The sequence below is a fragment of the Drosophila yakuba genome, chromosome 2L (assembly GCF_016746365.2).
Source record: "Drosophila yakuba strain Tai18E2 chromosome 2L, Prin_Dyak_Tai18E2_2.1, whole genome shotgun sequence".
NCBI lineage: Eukaryota > Metazoa > Arthropoda > Insecta > Diptera > Drosophilidae > Drosophila > Drosophila yakuba.
In genome coordinates, this window is record NC_052527.2 from 24,523,019 (window position 1) to 24,544,391 (window position 21,373).

Sequence of the window (21,373 nt, forward strand, 5' to 3'; positions counted from 1 at the left end):
CAAAAGCAGAGCAGCGAAAAGTAGAGTCGCTTTCTTAAAAATAAAGAATCAAATTACACAAAAATCTTTGGATTACTATGGGGATTGTCCAATCAATGACACAGAAGTCTACCCAACAAAAATCGCACCCTGACTGCTAAAAAGCCCACACCTTCCGATGCTCACTCAGATCATAAAATAAAATTAGTAAACAGTAAAATTTAAGCAAAAAATCCACCACTAGCAAGAAGCCTACCCCAGCTCAGGAAAAAATGCCTTAAATACTGCGAAGGAATCTGAAGTCCGTTTAGCATAGGGACGTGCAATGGGAAGGAAACATCAGATAAGAGCCAACAGACAGCACCAAAGGAGCGGCATAACCGGAGACGCCCAGCTCACACGGGATCACCAGCATCATCAACAATAAACAACAGACAGCGGCGTGGAGTGTCTGCGTGCCCATTCCGACAACGTCCAGCTGACACAACAAAATCGAAAAAAAAGCAAATGAATTATAAAAAAAATACCATATATTAATAACAAACATTATAAAATTGAGCAGAACCTTATCTGCCCAATGAGCAGTATGGCTTGTAAAGCTATACAAACAATAGGTAGGAAAATGTAAACCTGCATAATATCAAATCACATAGATAAAAATATTAATGAAGAGCAGAGAAGACTATTCATAAATTGTATAAAGTTTACAAAATGTAATATCGATATACAAAAAATTGCATTAGCTGATATAAAGACAGTGGACTCCTCTGCAAATGTAATAAATAAAGTAGAGTCAGTCACGGAGATCTATATCTGACAAACATATTGTCACTTATAAGTCATTATATTGTGCGGATACCTAGTTGTTAAAATTAATTTTTTTTACAACAACTGTCTAACAAAAAGAATAATTTAAAGGAGGTCAGACGTCTAAAGTCTAAAATTAAAGTCTAAAAATAAGAGGAAATTCGTTCTGTTGAAAATGAAATTAAAAAAAAAAACAAGAGAGAACGCTATAGTTGATAGTTTTTGTTCATACGGACAGACAGACGGACAGACGGACGGACGGACAGTCGGACGGACGGACAGACGGACATGGCCAGATCGACTCGGCTATTGATCCTGAAGAATATATATACTTTATATGGTCGGAAACGCTTCCTTCTTCCTGCTACATACTTATCAACGAATCTAGCATATCACACACATTAAAAGAACTAAAAGCTCTGTGCGTACAAAACAAACTAAAAAGTAGTGGCACAAAAATAGAATTGATTAAAATTCTTGAAAATATTAAATTTGAGTGGTGCGCGCATGAAAAAAATAAAACAGCAATGAAAAAAATCAACGCCACAGAACAAACCGGTTAAATAGACAGGGATGAAAACAACGGCGAAGAACAAAGTAGCAAAAACGAGCTAGCAAGAAGTAGCGACAACGACGGTGACACGATGACGGCAACGTTTGCACATACATACAAAGGAATGCAAGAAACAGAAGGTTCGAGAAAAGTAACGGGATCTTGTGAAATAAATGTTAACAACGAAAATGAGATCGGGCAATGTTCTGAGAGGCAGATGGTGAGCGCCAGCAACAATGAGTCCAACAAATGTTTAGGGATCCCGATGGCTAGCAACAATGATCCTGAGATGCAAATGGCTGGCAACAAGGAGCCGCAACAATGTTTTGGAAACCAAATGATGCGGAACAATGTAACTATGCAAGGCAGCGATATTCAAAGACTGGAAAATGAGTAGTTGAAAATATTGAAGCTGCAAAATGAGATCGACCAGTTAAAAAATAAACAACAACGAAGTAACGACACAGACTCAAGCATTTCTTTCGAAATTTTAAAGGAGATCGTTAAGGTATACGATGGCGGAAACAATTTCAATGTTTGGCTATCTCAACTTCTGAAAAATTTCAAGGTCGGCGACGAGATGATGCGTGCGCTGATTCACTACAAAGTTAAGGGCGATGCTGAAATATGGCTGTATTCAAGCACGAGCGCTACTATGGACACAGCGGATAAAATGTTAAGCCACCTGGAGAAAATGTTCATAATGTCCAAAGAGTCAAAGTTGAGTATGCGGCAGAAGCTACAGAACTGAGTCTGGATCAAAGGTGAGGAGTTCTCCAAGTACTACAACGAGAAGTGGCAGCTGGCGGATAACTTAGCACTGGCAGAAGATGAATTTTTGGAATATGTCATTGACGGCATACACGATGTCAATCTACGCAATCTGGCTAAGTCGCGTCCGTTCAAGACCGGATTGGAGCTTTTGGAGGCACTCCGAAACGTTGAGTTGGGCTACGTTCCTAAGCCCAAGTTACCAGAAGACCGTAGAGCAGGAGATTATCAGAAGCCACGAGGTAATGCAGAGTGCTACAATTGCCACAGTCGGGGCCACCTGGCCAAAGAGTGCCGCAAGCCTAAGAGACAAGATGGGGCTTGTTACGCATGTGGCTTGCAAGGACATGTGGCTAAGGAGTGCAACCAATACAAGAAGTCGAAGGGCGGGAACAACGATTATGTAAGTTATATTGAATTAACATTTTGTACAAAGAATGTTATGCTGAGCCCCATTTTTATAGAATGTCTCATAGATTCTGGCAGCCCGATAAGTATTATTAAAAAACGTTTTATACCAAGTCAAATAAAAATGGAAAAGACTACCTCTTTAAGTTACGTTGGATTAAATTTAAGTAAATTACAAATACATGGAAGCGTAAAATGTTCAGTTAAATTCTCAAATAAAGATACTCCTTTGATATTATATGTCGTGGATGATGAATCTATGGGATATGCTATTTTTTAGCAAGAGTAAAGGCCAAAATTGTAATTGATAATGAACACGAAAAAATATCTGGAATAAAAAAAAAAATTTAAAATTCATTATGAGACAAACGCAGACGAACAAAATAATTTTGAAAAACAACTATTATTAATTGATTACAATGATAATGAAAAGGTATATGAGATAGGTTTACAATTAAATTTTAAACAAAGATGCGAATTTATAAATGTTATTGAAGAATATTATATTAAACCAAAATGTTGAAATTACGTTTTAATTTAAATAAGCTTTACATGTTTTGATCTGGCAACGCTCAATTATAGCTTATATGTTTTGATCTGGCAACGCTTAATTAAGAAGAAGTCATTGTGAAATTCCTATTACTCAGTTTCAATTAAACCGTCAACTACACCACTACGTTCTTGTATTTATTTGTTCGGTCGGTCTAGAAGCACTGATCACTAGATCCTGATCAAACGGCAAATCTCTAACAATTGGTTATGGGCCTTCAGCAAGCTATGTTTTCGGTTTGAATAATTAAAAGTAATTAAATGGACTGAAACGCGTCCGGTTGAAACTCGAAATAAATAAAAACTAATTTGCGGAATTCGACAAAATGAGTGTGTCAATTCAAATAGAAAAACAAGAGAGAACGCTATAGTCGAGTTCCCCGACTATCTGATACCCGTTACTCAGCTAGTGGAAGGGAGAAGGAGAGTCTTAAACACAGTTTTTGGCGGTTTGTAGGCGTTATAGTGGGCGTGGCAAAAAGTTTTTTGGCAAATCGATAAATTTACAAGACTAATACAAAAATGAAAAAATATCAAAACATTTTTCAAAAGTGTGGGAGTAGCAGCTTTGGGCGGTTTGTGGACGTTAGAGTGGGCGTGGCAAAAAGTTTTTTGGCAAATCAATAGAAATTTACAAGACCAATACAAAAATTTCAAAACATTTTTCAAAAGTGTGGGCGTAGCAGCTTTGGGCGGTTTGTGGGCGTTAGAGTGGGCGTGGCAAAAAGTTTTTTGGCAAATAGATAAAAATTTACAAGACCAATAAAAAAATGAAAAAATATCAAAACATTTTTCAAAAGTGTGGGCGTGGCAGTTTTGGGCGGTTTGTGGGCGTTAGAGTGGGCGTGGCAACATGAATCGACAAATCTGCGCTGCGTCTATGTCCCTGGAGTCTGTAGTCTTAATCTCAACTTTCTAGCTTTTGTAGTTCCTGAGATCTCGACGTTCATACGGACAGACGGACAGACAGACGGACGGACAGACGGACGGACAGACGGACATGGCCAGATCGACTCGGCTACTGATCCTGATCAAGAATATATATATATATAATACATTTTAATGCGTAGTGTGCTTTTAACAGCAGATCTATGGAAAGTCGTTTGTGGCCAATATGTAAAGCCAGAAAATGGCTCTGAAGATTCCGAAAGATGGAATATGCTCGATCAAAAGGCCCTGGCAAGTTTGTTTTTAAATTTAAAAGCAACGCAGTTAATGCATATAAAGACATGCACAACAGCAGCAGACGCATGGAAAAAATTGTGTGATGTACATTTGCCAGGTGGCCCGATCAGAAAAGTGCAGTTATATCAAAAACTATCAAGGCTGAGAATGCTTGAAGGGGATAACGTTGTTCAATATGTCAATCAATTTGCTGAAACAGTCGACAAATTAGCTGAGATGGACATAACAATTAATAATGAATTAAAAAGCATCATGTTGTTATCCAGTTTACCAAATTCGTGGGAAAATTTCGTCGTAGCAATCGAAACACGCGACACGCTGCCGACGTTCGAAACGGTAAAAGTGAAGCTTCTGGAAGAGGGAGCGCGCAAGCAAGAGAGGGATGGCCGCGAAGGTTCTGTCCAAGCCGTGTATGTACATACAAAGTTACATGGAACTGCAAACCAAAAACAACACGAAGAATGTCACGACATCTGTGCAACGACCGTGAAAAAAACCTTGAAAAGCGTAGTTTCAAGGGCAAATGCTACATTTGCGAGAAATTCGGTCACCGAGCACGAGAATACCCGAGCAAAGAAAGGCATACAAAACTAGGGGAAAACATGGAGAAATCAAACTGCTTGATGCATATTAGTTCTACCACTCAAAGGAAAAACATATGGTGTGTTGATAGTGGTGCCACGTCGCATATGTGTTGTGACGAGGGATTGTTTACACTTTTCATTAATAAGGAAACATCGAGCAGCTGATAAGTTCGTGAAATCGAGCGGCATCGGGACTGTTATGCTTAAATCACAAAATGTAAACATTAAATTACGAAATGTAATTTACGTTCCATCATTGCATATGAATTTTTTATCAGTGAGCAAGTCCGCGGAGTACGAAAACATAACTACTTTTGATAAAAAGACGGCGGTGATAAAAAACAAACAAGGTGAAGTGATGATGAGAGCAATGCAAGAAGAAAATTTGTATTTATTTACAAGTAGCTCTAATAACAGTGCGGTTCATTTGTTAAACGATTCTTCTCGCATGGCAATATGGCACAATCGGTTTAGTCATTTAAATTTTCAATGTTTAAAAGAAATCAAAGAAAAAGAGCTAGTAATTGGCATGGACGTTAAAAATATGTCGGTGAATATTAATTGCGACACATGCAACCGGCAGTTTACAGAGTATTTGAACACGTGCGGCATAAAAAGGCAATTAACGGTTAACACCACAACAAAACGGCGTCGCGGAACGCGCTAATAGAACGATCGTCGAGATGGCCAAAAGTATGCTGATTCATGGGAAATTAGAAGAGTTTTTGTGGGCCGAGGCCGTGTCCACAGCTTCATATTTGCGTAACAGGTGCCCTTCCAAAGCACTCATGCGCGCTACACCCTCGAAATATGGCAAAATAGGAAGCCATCTGTTAAACATTTGCGAGTATTCGGATCACGAGCGTTTGCACTGGATAAGACAAGAAAAAGCAAGTTCCAGGCAAGGGGAAAAGAGTATATATTTGTAGGATACTCTTCAACAGCTAAAGCTTACCGTTTATACGATCGGGAAAAACGTATCATTGTTGCACGTCGTGATGTCAAACTCACATAACACTGAATATGAAAAATGCACTACAAACATCATTCACCTTGAGTCAAACATCCAAGTACCAGAGCAGCAGCGGGAGGCTATGCCAATGGTGGTCGAGCAGAGCAATAATTCTTACGACAGCCATGACTCCGGTGAAGAGGAGGAGTTTGTAAGCGCAAGCGATGAAAACCAAATTCTCACTGACGAGGAGATCGTACCAGACGTACAAGAGCAAGAAAGCAACGCACCTCGACGAGGACCCAGCAGACCAAAAATTATTCGCAGTGGTAAGTCCGGTAGACCCAGAAAACAATACAACAGCCTCAGTTACATTGAAGACATTGAGACGCCACAGTGCGTTGGAGACGCTTTACGGGGCGAGCATGCCCAGGACTGGAAGACGTCAATGCAGAAAGAATATGATGCTCTCATTTCAAATAACACATGGACATTGTGTGATTTACCTCCAGAACAAAAGGCCATTGGATCCAAGTGGGTCTTTCGCGTCAAAAAGGATAAATAGGGAAATATACAAAAGTTTAAATCAAGACTTGTTGCTCAAGGTTGTGGGCAACAGATGGGCGTCAACTATTCGAAAACGTTTTCTCCAGTAATCCGCTACGAAACCATCAGAATACTATTCGCTATAGCAGCAGAAAGACATCTATGCATGCATCTGGTTGACATATCAAACGCATATTTAAACGGCAGACTTCAAGAAGAAGTGTAAATGAGGCAACCACAAAACTTCATTAATGAGAAGAATCCAAACAAAGTATTAAAGCTTCAAAAGGCGATCTACGGACTTAAACAGTCAGGGCGTGTCTGGAATGACACTTTGGAAGAAGTTTTGAAGAGAATTGGTTTCAAGCGCAGCAAAAATGAGGCGTGCCTGTATATGGCATGCAAAATTGTCGTCCCGCAGCTACGCCGCTAGACCCTGGTTATAAGATGGGTTGTAGAAATACGAATTGTGTCAAGGTAAATATAACACAATTTCAATCATTAATCGGTTCCCTTATGTATTTAGCAGTCTTGAGCCGACCAGACATTTTGCATACAGTAAGCAAACTGTCGCAAAGAAATACTGATCCACACAGTGAAGACGAGAATGCAGCGAAACATGTTTTGAGATACCTTTCAGCCACGGTTGATCTCAAAATCACATACAGAAAGTTCAGCGAACAAGTAATGGGCTTCGCCGACGCAGACTGGCCAACGACATGTCAGATCGCAAATCATACAGTGGGTATGCATTCATCCTTGGAGGCTGTGCGTTTTCATGGGCTTCAGCTAAGCAGAGCGTCGTCACCATGAGCAGCACAGAAGCAGAGTACGTTGCTTTATCCACGGCTGCAAAAGAAGCGGTGTATCTTCGCCGTTTGCTTATAGAGATTGGATGGTCATTAGATGGGCCAATAACCATATGTGGCGACAACATAAGTTCTCATCATATTGCGAAGAATCCGGTACACCATAAACGCACTAAGCACATAGATATTAAGTATCATTTCGTGAAAAAGTAGAATGTAATGAAATAATTCTTGAATATGTACCCACTGATAAAAATGTTGCAGATGTACTAACGAAAGGCTTCTTTAAGAAAAAGCAACAGAATTTTGTTAAGTTGCTTGGATTAAATTAATTTTCGTTTTTACATCAACATTACATTAATTTAAATAAGCTCTATATGTTTTGATCTGGCAACGCTCAATTATAGCTTATATGTTTTGATCTGGCAACGCTCAATTAAGAAGAAGTCATTGTGAAATTCCTATTACTCAGTTTCAATTAAACCGTCAACTACAACACTACGTTCTTGTATTTATTTGTCGGTCTAGAAGCACATAACGGTTGTCCTGATCAAACGGTAAATCTCTAACACAGAAAGACCGAGTGAACCGAATATAAAATGTGAAATGAAGCTAAGGTTAGAAGAAGACAAGCCGTTTAGTTTTTCGCCAAGGCGCCTGGCATATGTAGAGAAAGAAAAATTACAAGAAATCATTGATGATTATTTAAAAGATGGTATTATACGACAAAGTGAGTCTGAGTATTGTTCGCCAATTGTACTAGTAAAAAAGAAATTGGGTGGCATTCGGATGTGCATAGATTATAGGAAACTAAATAAAATCACGGCGAAAGTTAGATACCCGATGCCATTAATTGATGATTTTTTAGATACCCTAGCAAACAAAGTTGTGTTCTCGAACACACATTTTTCACCTGAAAAATAGATACTTCCATGTTTATATGGACGAAGAATCGATAAAGTATACATCATTTACCACGCCACTAGGACAGTATGAGTTCACAAGAATGCCTTTTGTGCTGACAAATGCTCCGTCTGTTTTTCAAAGGTTCATCAACAAAGTATTTGACGACATGATTAGGGAAAAGAAAGTGGTAGTTTATCTCGATGACATAATGATAGCGACAAAGAATATAGAAGATCACCAAGCTATATTAAAAGAAGTATTTGAGCGATTAGTTAAAAACAAATTAGAGCTACGAATCGATAAATGTATGTTTTTTTCAAAGTGAGGTGAAATATTAAAGATGTATAATATCAGAAAAGGGTAATAAAGCAGATGACGACGGTGTGAAAGCAGTTGAAAATTTTCCCGTGCCACAAAAAGTTCATGATGTTCAAAGTTTTTTGGGGATGTGCTCGTATTTTAGAAGATTTATACAGAATTTTTCAACAATAGCAAAGGCACTCCATGATTTGACAAAGAAAGACAAAAAGTTCGAGTTTGGCCCAGCGCAATTAGAAGCATTTGATGAATTAAAAAGCAAGCTGTTAAAAACGCCTATTTTGGCATTGTACAGTCCTGAGGATGAAACAGAATTGCACTGCGATGCAAGTTCGATAGGTTTCGGATCAATCCTCTTGCAAAGGAAAGCAGATGGTAAACTACATCCAGTTTTTTACTTCTCAAAAAGGACAACGGATATAGAATCAAGGTATCACAGTTATACCCGTTACTCGTAGGGTAAAAGGGTATACTAGATTCGTTGAAAAGTATGTAACAGGCAGAAGGAATTGATTCCGACCATATAAAGTATATATATTCTTGATCAGGATCAATAGCCGAGTCGATATGACCATGTCCGTCTGTCCGTCCGTCCGTCTGTCCGTCTGTCTGTCCGTCCGTATGAACGCTGTGATCTCAGGAACTACAAAAGCTAGAAAGTTGAGACTAAGCATACAGACTCCAGAGACATAGACGCAGCGCAAGTTTGCCGATTCATGTTGCCACGCCCACTCTTACGCCCACAAACCGCCCAAATCTTCTACGCCCACACTTTTGAAAAATGTTTTGATATTTTTTCATTTTTGAATTGGTCTTGTAAATTTCTATCGATTTGCCAAAAAACTTTCTGCCACGCCCACTATAACGCCTACAAACCGCCAAAAACTGTGTTTAAGACCCTCCTTCTCCCTTCCACTAGCTGAGTAACGGGTATCAGATGGTCGGGGAACTCGACTATAGCGTTCTCTCTTGTTTTGAACTGGAAACACTGGCAGTAATATATGCATTAAAAAGGTTTAGAGTGTACATACAAGGAATTAAATTCAAAATAGTAACATACTGTAATTCCCTCACAATGGCGTTGAATAAAAAAGACTTGAACCCAAGAATAGCAAGATTGGCCTTGGAATTACAGAATTATCTGCATAAACTAGACCATAGATCAGGAACTAGAATGAAACACGTTGATGCTCTTCGTAGATGTAATACGATTTTGGTAATAGAGAAAAATACGTTCGAGGACAATTTAGTTGCCAAAACAGAGACGAGAAGTTGAGAAAGATTAAAGAAATGCTAAGTAAAGAAGAAAGCGAATTATATGAAATGCGAAATAGTGTGATTTACAAAAAAGTAAAAGCTAAGTTATTGTTCTATGTCCCGGAAGAACACGTATTGTATAAATACCACAATGAGTTAGGCCATGTAGGGAAAGACAAAGTTACGGAAATGGTCGGTAAAAGTTATTGGTTTCCAAATGTTAGAAGTAAAGCAGATGAACATGTTAAAAACTGTCTAAAATGTATAGCTTTTCAAGGAAGAAATGGGAAGCAAGAAGAACTGTTAATATTGTACCAAAGGGAAATACACCATTTGAAGACATACATATAGATCACTATGGTCCGGTAAATCAAAAGAATTCTACGAAAAAACATGTATTAGTAATTGTTGATGGATGCACAAAGTTTGTGAGATTGTATCCAGCGAAATCAACAAACTCAAAGGAAGCAATGGAAGCCTTAAGTGATTATTTTAAAGCGTATAGCAGACCAACGACCATTGTTTCAGACAGAGGGACATGTTTTACATCAGATATGTTCGAAGAATTTTTGGAATCAAGAAACATTAAGCACGTCAAAATTGCAACAGGCTCACCACAAGCAAATGGAAAAGTTGAGCGAATAAATAGAGACCTAGGACCCATGATTAGTAAGCTCGTAGATGTAGAGATGTAGATGTGCACAAAGTTTTGGAAGATGTAGAGTATGCAATGAATAATACAAAGCACAGAAGCATAAATGAGCACCCAAGTATAATGCTGTTTGGAGTGAATCAAAAAGGAAAAGTCTAGATTGCTTAAATCGAAAGCGAATAAATAGAGACCTAGGACCCATGATTAGTAAGCTCGTAGATGTAGAGATGTAGATGTGCACAAAGTTTTGGAAGATGTAGAGTATGCAATGAATAATACAAAGCACAGAAGCATAAATGAGCACCCAAGTATAATGCTGTTTGGAGTGAATCAAAAAGGAAAAGTCTAGATTGCTTAAAAGAAAATGTATTGGAGTCAATGCTAAAAAGAAAAGAAATTAATTTAGAGAAAATTAGACAAAATGCAGAAGTTTCGCAGGAAAAAGTACAGAACTATAACAAGAAATATGTTGACGCTAAACGACTAGAAGCAAATAAATACAAATTAGGAGACTACGTTGTGGTCACGAATTTTGATTCAACAGTTGGAGCGCCTAGGAAGTTAATAACCAAATATAAAGGCCCCTATGAAATCGCCAAAGTACTAGACAATGATAGGTATTGTATCAAAGATGTGGAAGGTTTTCAGTTGACACAAAAACCATACGATGGAATATGGGCGGCTCATAATATTAAACCATGGCTTCGAGAAAAGAATTCGGTATCAAATAATAAAAATATAGAAAAGAAAAATGATAAAGAAAAACAAAAGTCTAAGGTAAATGTAAATAAGAAAACCAAACCAAATGTAACAAACACTGAAATAAGTAACGAAAATATAATGATTACAAGAAGTAGAGCGGCGAGGATCAGGAGATCCTAATTATCAGGATGGCCGAGCTGTAGTAGTAGTGGTAGTAGCATAGTAGTATAAGTCCCATTGCAATATTAGAATGCAAGAACCTAATTATAAGAGCCGCGAATGTAAACAGTACACACACACTTGCTGAATAAATGAAGAGTCAGTCGTCGCTGAACTGTCACAGAGCGCACACTAAACATTAACATTGGTATCAAGCAAAACAGAATCAGCTGCAACAGAAACAATTAACTCGGAAGAGCAAGAAGGATCTGACACTGATACTGAAAATGCTGAAATAGAGGAAAAGGATTTAAATAACCTTACAATACCCGCTGTTTTAATTCAATATATATCATCAGATCAAGAGTTAACCGATTCAGATTCAAGCACTAGCATACCAGAAATAAAACACGACACCATGGCAGATACATACATTCTAGAATTTAATGGTGAAAACATCCAATTGAAAAGATTTGTTACTGCGCTAAGACTGGTCAATTTAACAAAAGGACCTTACGAAGCCGTAGCAGTTGAAGTAATAAAATCTAAAACTGTAGGAGACACTCAAAATACAAAATGAAACTACAAAAAACGCAATAATAAAAAAATTGCAGGATACTGTTGTCGGAGAAACATCAGAACAATCAAAAGCAAAATTACAAAAAATAATCCAGAAGGGAAAAACAGCAGACAAATTCCCATTTGAGACAGATGGCTTAAGAAAATGGCTTGAATCGATGAAGGTTTAACAGCCAAAGACAAATTCAGTACCAAGGAAGTTATTAACACAATACTAAAAAAATACTAAAATGTTATACATATTATTAGTTGATACAGGTGCAGAAATTTCTTAAATAAAAGAAAATTCGGATTCATTCAGAAACATAGATAACAGAGAAATTTATCAAATATCAGGCATTGGTAAAGGAACAAGAAGTTCAAAAGAATAAGTATCAATAGAACTTCTTTCTTTAAGCTATGCACCATTTTCACTTAGTAGAACCAAATTTTCATGTTTCCTGCGATGGCATAATAGGCATAGACATCATGAAAAAATATAACTGTCAAATATACTTAAATCCAGAAAACGACTGGGTAATACTGAAGCCGAATAATATCCATCACCCAATAAAAATACACCAAAACCTTCAAAATAATTCAACTGTTCTACCAGAAAGATCCGAAGTTGTGCGAAAAATTTCAATACAATACGACATAAAGTTCATGGTTATGCCAAACCAAGAAATACAAAAATGAATATTCATTGGAAACGCTATTGCAGATTCCAAAATAACATTCGTCAGAATTCTTAACACAAGGCCTCAATCTTCGCCAGGAGGGTAGTCAGTTCCTCGAACGTGTATTTCCCAGCCGCTGTGTGCTTGTAAAAATGCGACTTGAAGCTCTCCACACCTGCCTCCCAAAGCCCTCCCATATGAGGTGCGCCAGGAGGGTTGAAATGCCAGGACACATTCTAAAGACTGTGCTGGGATAACACCAATGTTCTGGTAGCTTCAATGAAAGGACGTGGAAGCTCCGACAAACGTTTTCCCGTTGTCAGAGTAGACGTGTTGTGGACACCCACGCCGAGCGAAAAACCGGGAGAATGCGGCCAAGAACTTCTCTGTAGTCAAGTCAGAGGTCGCTTCGAGGTGGATAAAGCACACGTACCCCCTTGTGATTTTGCAGGCTCGACCGAAATAACTCTTGACGTCAAATGGTCCTGCAAAGTCCACTCCCGTATGGGTGAACAGTCTGGAGAACGTGAACCTCGCATGGGGCAAATTCCCCATCAACTGCGTCTGCAGTCTCTTCTTGTGGATGACACACACTCGGCACGAGTGTAGTGTTCGTTTCATCAACATTTTAAGCTTGGGAATCCAGAATTTGGAGCGAATCAGTCGGATCATTGATTGATTCCCCCCATGCAAGGATATGCGATGGATAAACAGGACTTGAAGATCGGCGAACCTACACCGTGCAGGAAGGATGATCGGATGTTTCTCATCATAACTAAGCATTACAGATGCTTGTAACCTGCCGCTTGCTCTTAGGACACCAATTCCGTCGAGAAAGGGGTTTAGGTTAGAAATTGCGCTTGCGGATGGAACTGGTAGCTTGTTGCTCAAAGCCTTATATTCGGCGGGAAACTCATTCTTCTGAGTGAGCACAATTAACCGCTCCTGCACCTCCGACAATGAAGCCTCCGATGAGGCTACACCTTCCCTCCGGCAACTTTTCACAAAACGAAACACATAAGCAAGAACCCGCAGAGCTCGGTCAAAGGCTGAGAACCTCTCTAGGATCTCAACTGCTGAGGGCACTGCGACCGTGTGACATTTAACGGGGCGCTGCTCAAGCTCAGTCTCCGGATGGACCCACAACTCACTCGGCCACTGCTCCTGTTTCAGGTGCAACCAAGCTGGCCCACGCCACCACAGTGCGCTGTCCTTAAGCTCTTGGGGTGAGACGCCCCGGCTTGCCAGATCAGCTGGATTGTCTTCGGATCGTACATGTCCCCACTTGCTTCCGTCGGTTCACTGTTCGATTTTTGCGACCCTGTTGGCAACGAAGGTTGTCCAGGTGCACGCTGGTTTACTCAGCCATGCAAGAATGATCGTAGAGTCGGTCCAGTAAAAGGTCTCATAGTCATGAGGAGGAATTTCAGAAATTACTAGAGCTGCCAGCTCCGTGAGCAGCACTGCTCCGCTCAATTCCAAGCGTGGTATGGAGATGGTCTGACAGGAGCGACTCGGGTTTTGGATGTAAATAGATGGGTACAACAGCCTTCCTTCGTTTCGATTCGGACGAAAATAGCAGCCCCATAGGCGTCCTGTGACGCGTCGCAAAACGCATGGTTCTGGAGTTTCGCAGCTGGATGGAAACGTACCCATCTCGGGATACGAATCTCCTTCAGGGCAGGATACCCTTCTAGGAACTCCCGCCACTGGGTCGCGAGATCCCTGGGGAGTGGCTGATCCCAGCCCAGCTTCCGTAGCCAAATTTTCTGCATAAAAATGTTGGCTCGGACTACGAAAGGTGATAGCCACCCTGCTGGGTCGAAAAGTTTGGCTATCTGAGATAAAACCTCTCGTTTTGTGTAAGCAGTTTGGAGATGGATCACCATTGGAATAAAAAAGAAACTATCAGATGTAGCTTGCCGACGGATCCCAAGAGTTCTCGCCGTACTAGCCTCTTCAAGCTCAAGAAAGTCTGCACTAATCAAGTGCTCCTTTGGAACCTCTTGTAGGGGTTTCCTTTCGTTCGAGGTCCACTTCCGTAATGGAACACCAGCACTCTCAAGAGCCAGCCAAAGCTCCTCGATGGCTAAAACTGCCGACCGCTTAGTGTGAGTGCCTGCGAGCACATCGTCGACGTACATGAAGTTCGAGATGATGTCACTTGCCAAAGGATATTGGCCTCGGATATCCTGAGCCAACTGTTGTATTATGCGGATGGCTAGGAAAGGCGCACCGCTTACGCCGAAGGTGACTGTATCGAGTTCATAGTCACAGAGCTCTCCGTCCTTATTGCGAAAGAGGATTGTCTGATAGCGCGTATGGGCCGAATTTACCATTTAAAGGATGGGAGACTACCGGCCAGTTGTGGTAGTACATATGCAGAAGTTTTAATTTGGATGTGGGGCTTGACGGGATAACCTATGCTGAGTTGACAGCGCTAACGGGGCTAAGCCGCAACAGTGAGGTTGAGCCCTGAAACTTGAGCATGGATGGATTCATAAGGCAACTTAATCAAGTTGAACAAGCGTTCTGAAATAAAGGTTGCCTCAGAACCCGAGTCAATAAGTGCCCGTGCTGAGTATTTGATGCCTAAATGGCAAATCTCTATTAAAGCTGTACTCAGGAGGACCCCTTGAGTGTTTACAGCCAGAAACGTTTGCACATTCGGTTGATTCATTATTGGAGTGGACTGTATATCTTGCTGGTGGTTAAATGTGGATACGTGGGGCTGGTGGTCAGGATTGACCGCTGATTGGACTGGTGGAGTGCCGTTTCGGTGCAGGAGGGTGTTGTGGCGTCCTCTACAAGTATTGCAATTATGCGTGCTAGTGCAATCCCTAAGCAGATGCGTTCTAGCAAAACAATTTAAACACAACTTCTGCTGTTTTATATATTTCTCCCGCTCTCCGACCGGCAGTCGTAGGAATAACGGACATACTCGGATAGGATGGTTCTCTTGCGAACAGAGTTTACAGGATTGTGGAGTTACCATCACTCTATTCTCAAAGGTCTGGATCGCCCGCGAGCTATTGTCAGTCCGCAGTGCTCTGGATTGAGCGTTCGGCTTAAAATCTTCAATTGCCTCGAGCGTTCGATGACGATCTTGCAATTCAGCCCAGAGTGGAATATCTGTCTTACTCATAAGGGATTGTTCCCATAGAGACAGCGTTAGCTTTGGCAACTTGGCAGAGCACAGAAAATCGAGGAGGCAATCCCAGTTAGAGGTGCTATTTTGCTATTTTCAAAGCTGTTAAACAATCTTGAATTGTGCTCTCTTACTGTTTCAAGAAGTTGCCGCATTTAAGAGCAACAGAAGGTAAATTAAACAAAATCTTAAGCTGACTGTTGACCAGCAGCCACTTGTTTTCGAAATGATTCTGCAAGTTTCTCCATGCTGATTCGAATCCCTCATTGGTTAAGGAGGATAAGGCCACAATGGATTTAGCCTCACCACTAGTTTTAGCATTGAGATGGAACAATTTCTCAACTTCTGAAAGCCGAGGGTTGTGTATGTAGATGGCTGAGAAAAGATCCCGAAACGTGGGCCAGTGAACATAGACCCCACTGAAACTGTCGCACTCGACTGGGGGTAAGAGACACCCTCCCTAAGTAGGCGCCGGAATGGAGGCCTGAACGGAATGTTGCGAGCGTGAACCTTCTTCAATGGTCTCGTTGAGGCTCGCTGCGCACCGCTCATAAACGGCATAACAGTAGTCATACTCGTTATTCCTTCTCCACCTTGTCCCATAGGGCTCTGATCTGCTCGAGTCGCACCCTACTTGTGTGGATTGACGGAATTGTGTCTGCTGGGGTGTTGACTCTGGCCTCGAACTGACCTACTCCATCGGCTATGGTCATGAATTTCATCAAGGCCCTGTCTGCCTCAGCTTGCGCCATTTTTGCGGTTGCTCTAGTAACTTGGGGTGAGAAGTCTGAATTCGGTTTCGTGTTCGGTGCTGACCGTGGTACTTGGAGCGACGTGCTCGTGGATTTTCGTGGAGTTGTCGATGGGCTTTTGCTTCGAGTGGGACTTCGGCTTTTGAAGGTCACAGAGGACTCGCTCTTGGCTCTAACTCGTTGAGACATTTTAGAAACAGTCAAACGGGTTTTCACCTCCTCACCGTGGCCAATTGCCATATTAAGCTCTCGGAGGAGCCGAAAACCGTGCGGGGGCGAAACAGTCTGTCCACTTGGACAAATACGGGGACGCTGGATAAAGCGTGCAACCAATTAAAAAAACGCAACAACTTATGTATTTGGGACGCTGGATAAAGCGTGCAAACAATTGGATCGATTTAACATATTGTATTGGGACGCTGGATAAAGCGTGCAACCAAGCTCGTAACAACTTATATATTGGGACGCTGGATAAAGCGTGCAACCAAGATCGAAAACAGCTTATATATTGGGACGCTGGATAAGCGTGCAACCAAGCTCGAAACAACTTATACATTGGGACGATGGATAAAGCGTGCAACCAAGATCGAAATAACTTATATATTGGGACGCTGGATAAGCGTGCGACCAGTTGGATCGATCGGAATGTTCCGTATTTGAAAAAAAAAAAATTGCACTCGCTAGATAAAGCGGACACACAAAATAATCGAAAGCTAAGGTTTGTTGATTTGGAGTTATACAGGGTCGCTCGATAAAGCACACGAAAGTAATTTAAGAACCAAATTATCGCATCAATTTAGACAGGGTGTGGAGGCGCAGGACAACGCGTGAAAAAGATGTGACAATCGGAACAAAAACACCGGGGTTGCTGTATTAAGCGAGACAAAATCAAAAAAAAATGAATAATCGGAATTAATCAATTTAGACAAAGGCAAGGGGCGCCGGATTACGCTTGAAAAAAATTATGTTATCGTGTGTGTCTGTGAGTTTCAATAAAAGATGCTAAATTCGTGTTTTAATATTATTGTTTATTATTACATAACTGATAATACATTATATTCTTATCTTATAAATATATATATATTTTTTCTTTAATTTTCAATGTTATTGTGTAAAAACATAATTTTATTAATATTTTCCGAGTTAAGCGAAATGTCAGAAATATTATGAAAATAATATGAAATAATATGTGTTGTCAAATATAACAACACAATTTATATATTCGTATTAGACAAATGCTACAATATTATTAAATAAGACGCACACGCACATAATAAATACACAAACACAGAAAACTAAGACTTACCTCCGCGCTGTCCGAACTCATTTTACACAATGACAACATAAAGTATTCAGAGTACTCTGAATTTCTATTGAAAATTCATTGGCTTCATTTAGTTTTCGCGCGCATTCATTGACTTCATTTCGCTCGGGTGCCCAAAACTCCGAACGCATACGAAGTTAATGCAAAGAGATCGCGACAACTGAATGGTATGTATTCTGAATACATACTAAAACGAATGAGTACTCTGAATGCAAACAAAGGGAATGGTGTTATGCAGCCCTCTAATACATATATATATATATGTATGCACTATGTTAATATTAGCGCCGATGGTTGCTTTTAAATTTGTTTGTTTGTTATTCTTTTTTTTTCTTGCTGCGCTGGAGGTTGTGTTTGTGGATGTGTTCGTCGCTAGTGTTGGCTGCAGGCGGTTCTTATCTGCCGGTCCAACAAATCGTCTGTGCTTGTCGTGTGTGTGGAAGCTTTCGTGTATGTGAAAATAAGCAATAACATTAACATATGTGTACATATGTACATATGGTGGATGATATTAATGTCTCATTGAATGTTTTTAGATGTTTTGGCGATTAATGAAACACCCTATGACCATGCAGATGTACGACGTTTCGTATGTGCCATGTACGCAATGTATGCAGATGCAATGGACATATGTATGTTCATCGATCGGCAATATATATGCGTACATATATGGTGGGGATTTGGGGGCGCAAAAGAAAATTCGGCGAATGTAACAAAGAGAAACTCGGATAATAATTAATCTAACCTAAAATCCAATCAGTTCAATCCGTTTCTTTTACATTTTTATCTCGATTTCATTCGCATTCTTCTTTGCACGTTTTACACAATCAATTATATTCTTTTAATCATGCCTAGTGTCCAACGACTGTTCTTAGTTTGTAGTGAATAAAAATGTATAATGTTTTGAGTATATCCTAATTTTTGCCTTCAGTTAGTAGGGACCCTGTAGACCATATAAAGGGGCCATTCCCAAAAATAATGTTCGAGGAGAAGCATCAAATGGCCATTGGAAGGGTGGGGACGCAGTAGCCTCAACTACATCTGAGCTTAGAAAATTCTCGCTGTCTGTTTTGGTGAGCATATGATAGCCCGGTCTCTAGAGTTTGTGTTATGTAATGGTCAATGTCTTATTGCTTGTCGTAGCACGCATATTTTTGATTCTAATAATAAGAAAAGGCACCTCTAAGGGGAACAGTCCGAACACCATCACCATTAGCCGACGAGCAGATAGCCGGAACATATTGCGTGCGCTCGTTCCCCTTAGCTAACACCAGGCCTAAAGAAATTCGTTACAGAGGGTGGCCGTTTTTGGGCGGTTTGTGGACGTAAGAGTGGGCGTGGCAACATGAATCGACAAACTTCCGCTGCGTCTATGTCTCTGTAGTCTGTATGCTTAATCTCAACTTTCTAGCTTTTGTAGTTCCTGAGATCTCGACGTTTATACGGACGGACCGACGGACGGACAGACGGACAGACGGACGTGGCCAGATCGACTCGGCAATTGATCCTGATTAAGAATACATATACTTTATATGATCGGTAACGCTTCCTTCTGCCTGTTACATACTTTTTAACGAATATAGTATAACCTTTTACTCTACGAGTAACGGGTATACCCTTTAACGAATATAGTATACCCTTTTACTCTACGAGTAACGGGTATAATTATAGGCGAGCATACAAAGATTATGAGAAGTTTACTATAATTGTTTTTACCGGGGAGTATCGAATTCATCACCGGACAACGGTGCACACGTCAACAAAAATTGTTGGCTATTCACGACTACGAACGTCGATCTGAGGTCTTTGCATATTGAAAACTCGCCGCTGAAAATTTTGTATTTAAACAATATGGAACATTGAACATTAAATGTTTACTTATGAAATATATTGCCTGGAAGAGGCTAACCATAGTATATGATTTTTGTTTTTATACCGGACACCCTTCGGTTATTATTACAAAAACATACATATATTTACTAATCGTATAAACTTGACACAAGAATGTATGCATATATAAAAATATAGAGAACATCACGGAAACAGTGTTTCGTCAAACTAACCCCACTTTAATCTGGAGCGCTGAGATCGCTATATATGTATACTGATGGGATTATACATACACATACAGTCGTGCACCAATAATTTGTAAATTGAGCAGTAACGTAATATACACTCAGTAAAGGTCGTTTATATATATGTATATAATTAAATAATCGCAAAACTCATATTTAAAAAAAAAAAATAATTTTATTTTACTGAATGATTACAATATTTTTTAGTTGAGAAGAACACCGACCGATTATAATTAGGCCTCAAACTGAACTCTGATAATTACTATGATTTGATTGACGTTCAAGCCTAGGTTTTCTATAATGGACTTTAGACTTTAGGGTTCTGATCAAATGAAGAGAGAAAGCTTTGGAGTTGCTGACATTAATAGTCTTTGCATTTCTCTTGGATTCAAGTGCATTCGCTCTTGAATACAAGTGCTCTCAGATGCTTATAATTTTGTTTATTGAAATCTAATACTTCTGTTTTTCGGGATTACGAGTCCGAGCTTTGAACGTGGGAACGCAACGATGATGCGAGGGCTTAAGCATAGATTGTTTAAATTAGACAACGGATGTTTAGTCTACCAGTGGGTGACTTATCAGGTATCTGGTATCTGTTGGGTACATCCATAGTTGTGTAGTTTAAATTTATATGCTAAATACAGAGTCAAACTATTTATCATGATGACAAAAGTTGTAATGCATATAATTTGGAAAAAGTTGTAGTGTTTTACATGCAATTTGATCATTTATCTTGTTTCTAAGTGATTTATTGGTTCTAAACGTGTAACATTGTTAGTGATATAAATCGTTTGTGTAAAATCTGCTACATTATTACAAATTAGGAATTCATCTATTTGCATGGTACAATTTTTAATTTTAATGATGTTGTTTCCTGATATTAATATTTTGTTGTTTATACAATCTTGGTTGACAACTGTTTCAGGAATACTCCATGTAAAAAGTATATTTGGTTCTATATAATTTATTTGGAAATTTCTTTGGGTTTTAATGTATTTGCATTGAGTTTGCTCTTGTTTAATAAGTCCAACAATACATTTGCTTATATTAATTTATCTGTATCTTTATGAAATACTTGGTTATTGAATACATAAAACTTATCGAATTTTTGCTCGGTTATAATATAGTTATGTTCATCTGGGTACGGAACTATTTGAAATATCGGAACTTTAGTGACCTCGCTAGGAACGTGGGATATAATCAAAATTTCGTTCGTGTCTGTCTTGAGCCAAGTTGATGTTTTTATCTTTAGCTTTTTCTCCGAATTTACGTGTTTCAAATAATCGTGTTTTAGTAATTTTGGGTTAAAGATTCCTAATCTGGTTAATTGCATACCTAACTCGCTGTCTTCTATGTATTCTGTAAACTGCTGTAGGTTGAATATCAGTATCGCAATTTGTTGGTTCTGTTCTTTTTCCACCTTGAGCCTATTAATTATGTCTATACCGCTGTTTATTATGTCGATAACCAAGTTGGGGAGCTTTGAGTAGCATTGGCCGCTTACCCTGCCGCTCAACTGTTTGCGCCCTTCTGGCGTGAACATTCTCCCCCCCCTCTTGCGTAGGCAAAGGTATCCCTGGCCGGCTAGACAGCAGGATCGGCCTCTTTATTCCGTGCACGCTCCAGAAACGGTCCATCCGAACACCGTGTTCTGCGCGACGGGCAACCCATCCTCAATTTTAAGGAACCCCGGTTGGAT

The 21,373-nt window shown here is 39.8% G+C and overlaps 2 protein-coding genes across 2 annotated transcripts; both read left to right on the forward strand.

The window, feature by feature from the left end:
- Positions 1 to 1,075: 1,075 nt before the first annotated feature.
- Positions 1,076 to 2,756, forward strand: LOC120320605. The gene is made up of 2 exons (XM_039370741.2): positions 1,076 to 2,513; positions 2,575 to 2,756. The coding sequence occupies exons 1-2, from the start codon at positions 2,170 to 2,172 to the stop codon at positions 2,612 to 2,614; spliced, it is 384 nt and encodes a 127-aa protein (XP_039226675.1). The 5' UTR covers positions 1,076 to 2,169; the 3' UTR covers positions 2,615 to 2,756.
- Positions 2,757 to 5,829: 3,073 nt separating this feature from the next.
- On the forward strand, positions 5,830 to 6,725 carry LOC120320604. Its single transcript, XM_039370740.2, has one exon. It carries the CDS (start codon positions 5,835 to 5,837, stop codon positions 6,351 to 6,353), a length of 519 nt encoding a protein of 172 aa, XP_039226674.1. The 5' UTR covers positions 5,830 to 5,834; the 3' UTR covers positions 6,354 to 6,725.
- Positions 6,726 to 21,373: the final 14,648 nt, after the last annotated feature.

Bases quoted from the DNA above. Each gene is read 5' to 3' on its own strand.
- LOC120320605 (XM_039370741.2), top strand. From the start codon at position 2,170: ATGAATTTTTGGAATATGTCATTGACGGCATACACGATGTCAATCTAC. The intron at 2,514-2,574 runs GTAAGTTATATT...CCATTTTTATAG, and splicing joins AGGGCGGGAACAACGATTAT to AATGTCTCATAGATTCTGGC.
- LOC120320604 (XM_039370740.2), top strand. From the start codon at position 5,835: ATGTCAAACTCACATAACACTGAATATGAAAAATGCACTACAAACATC.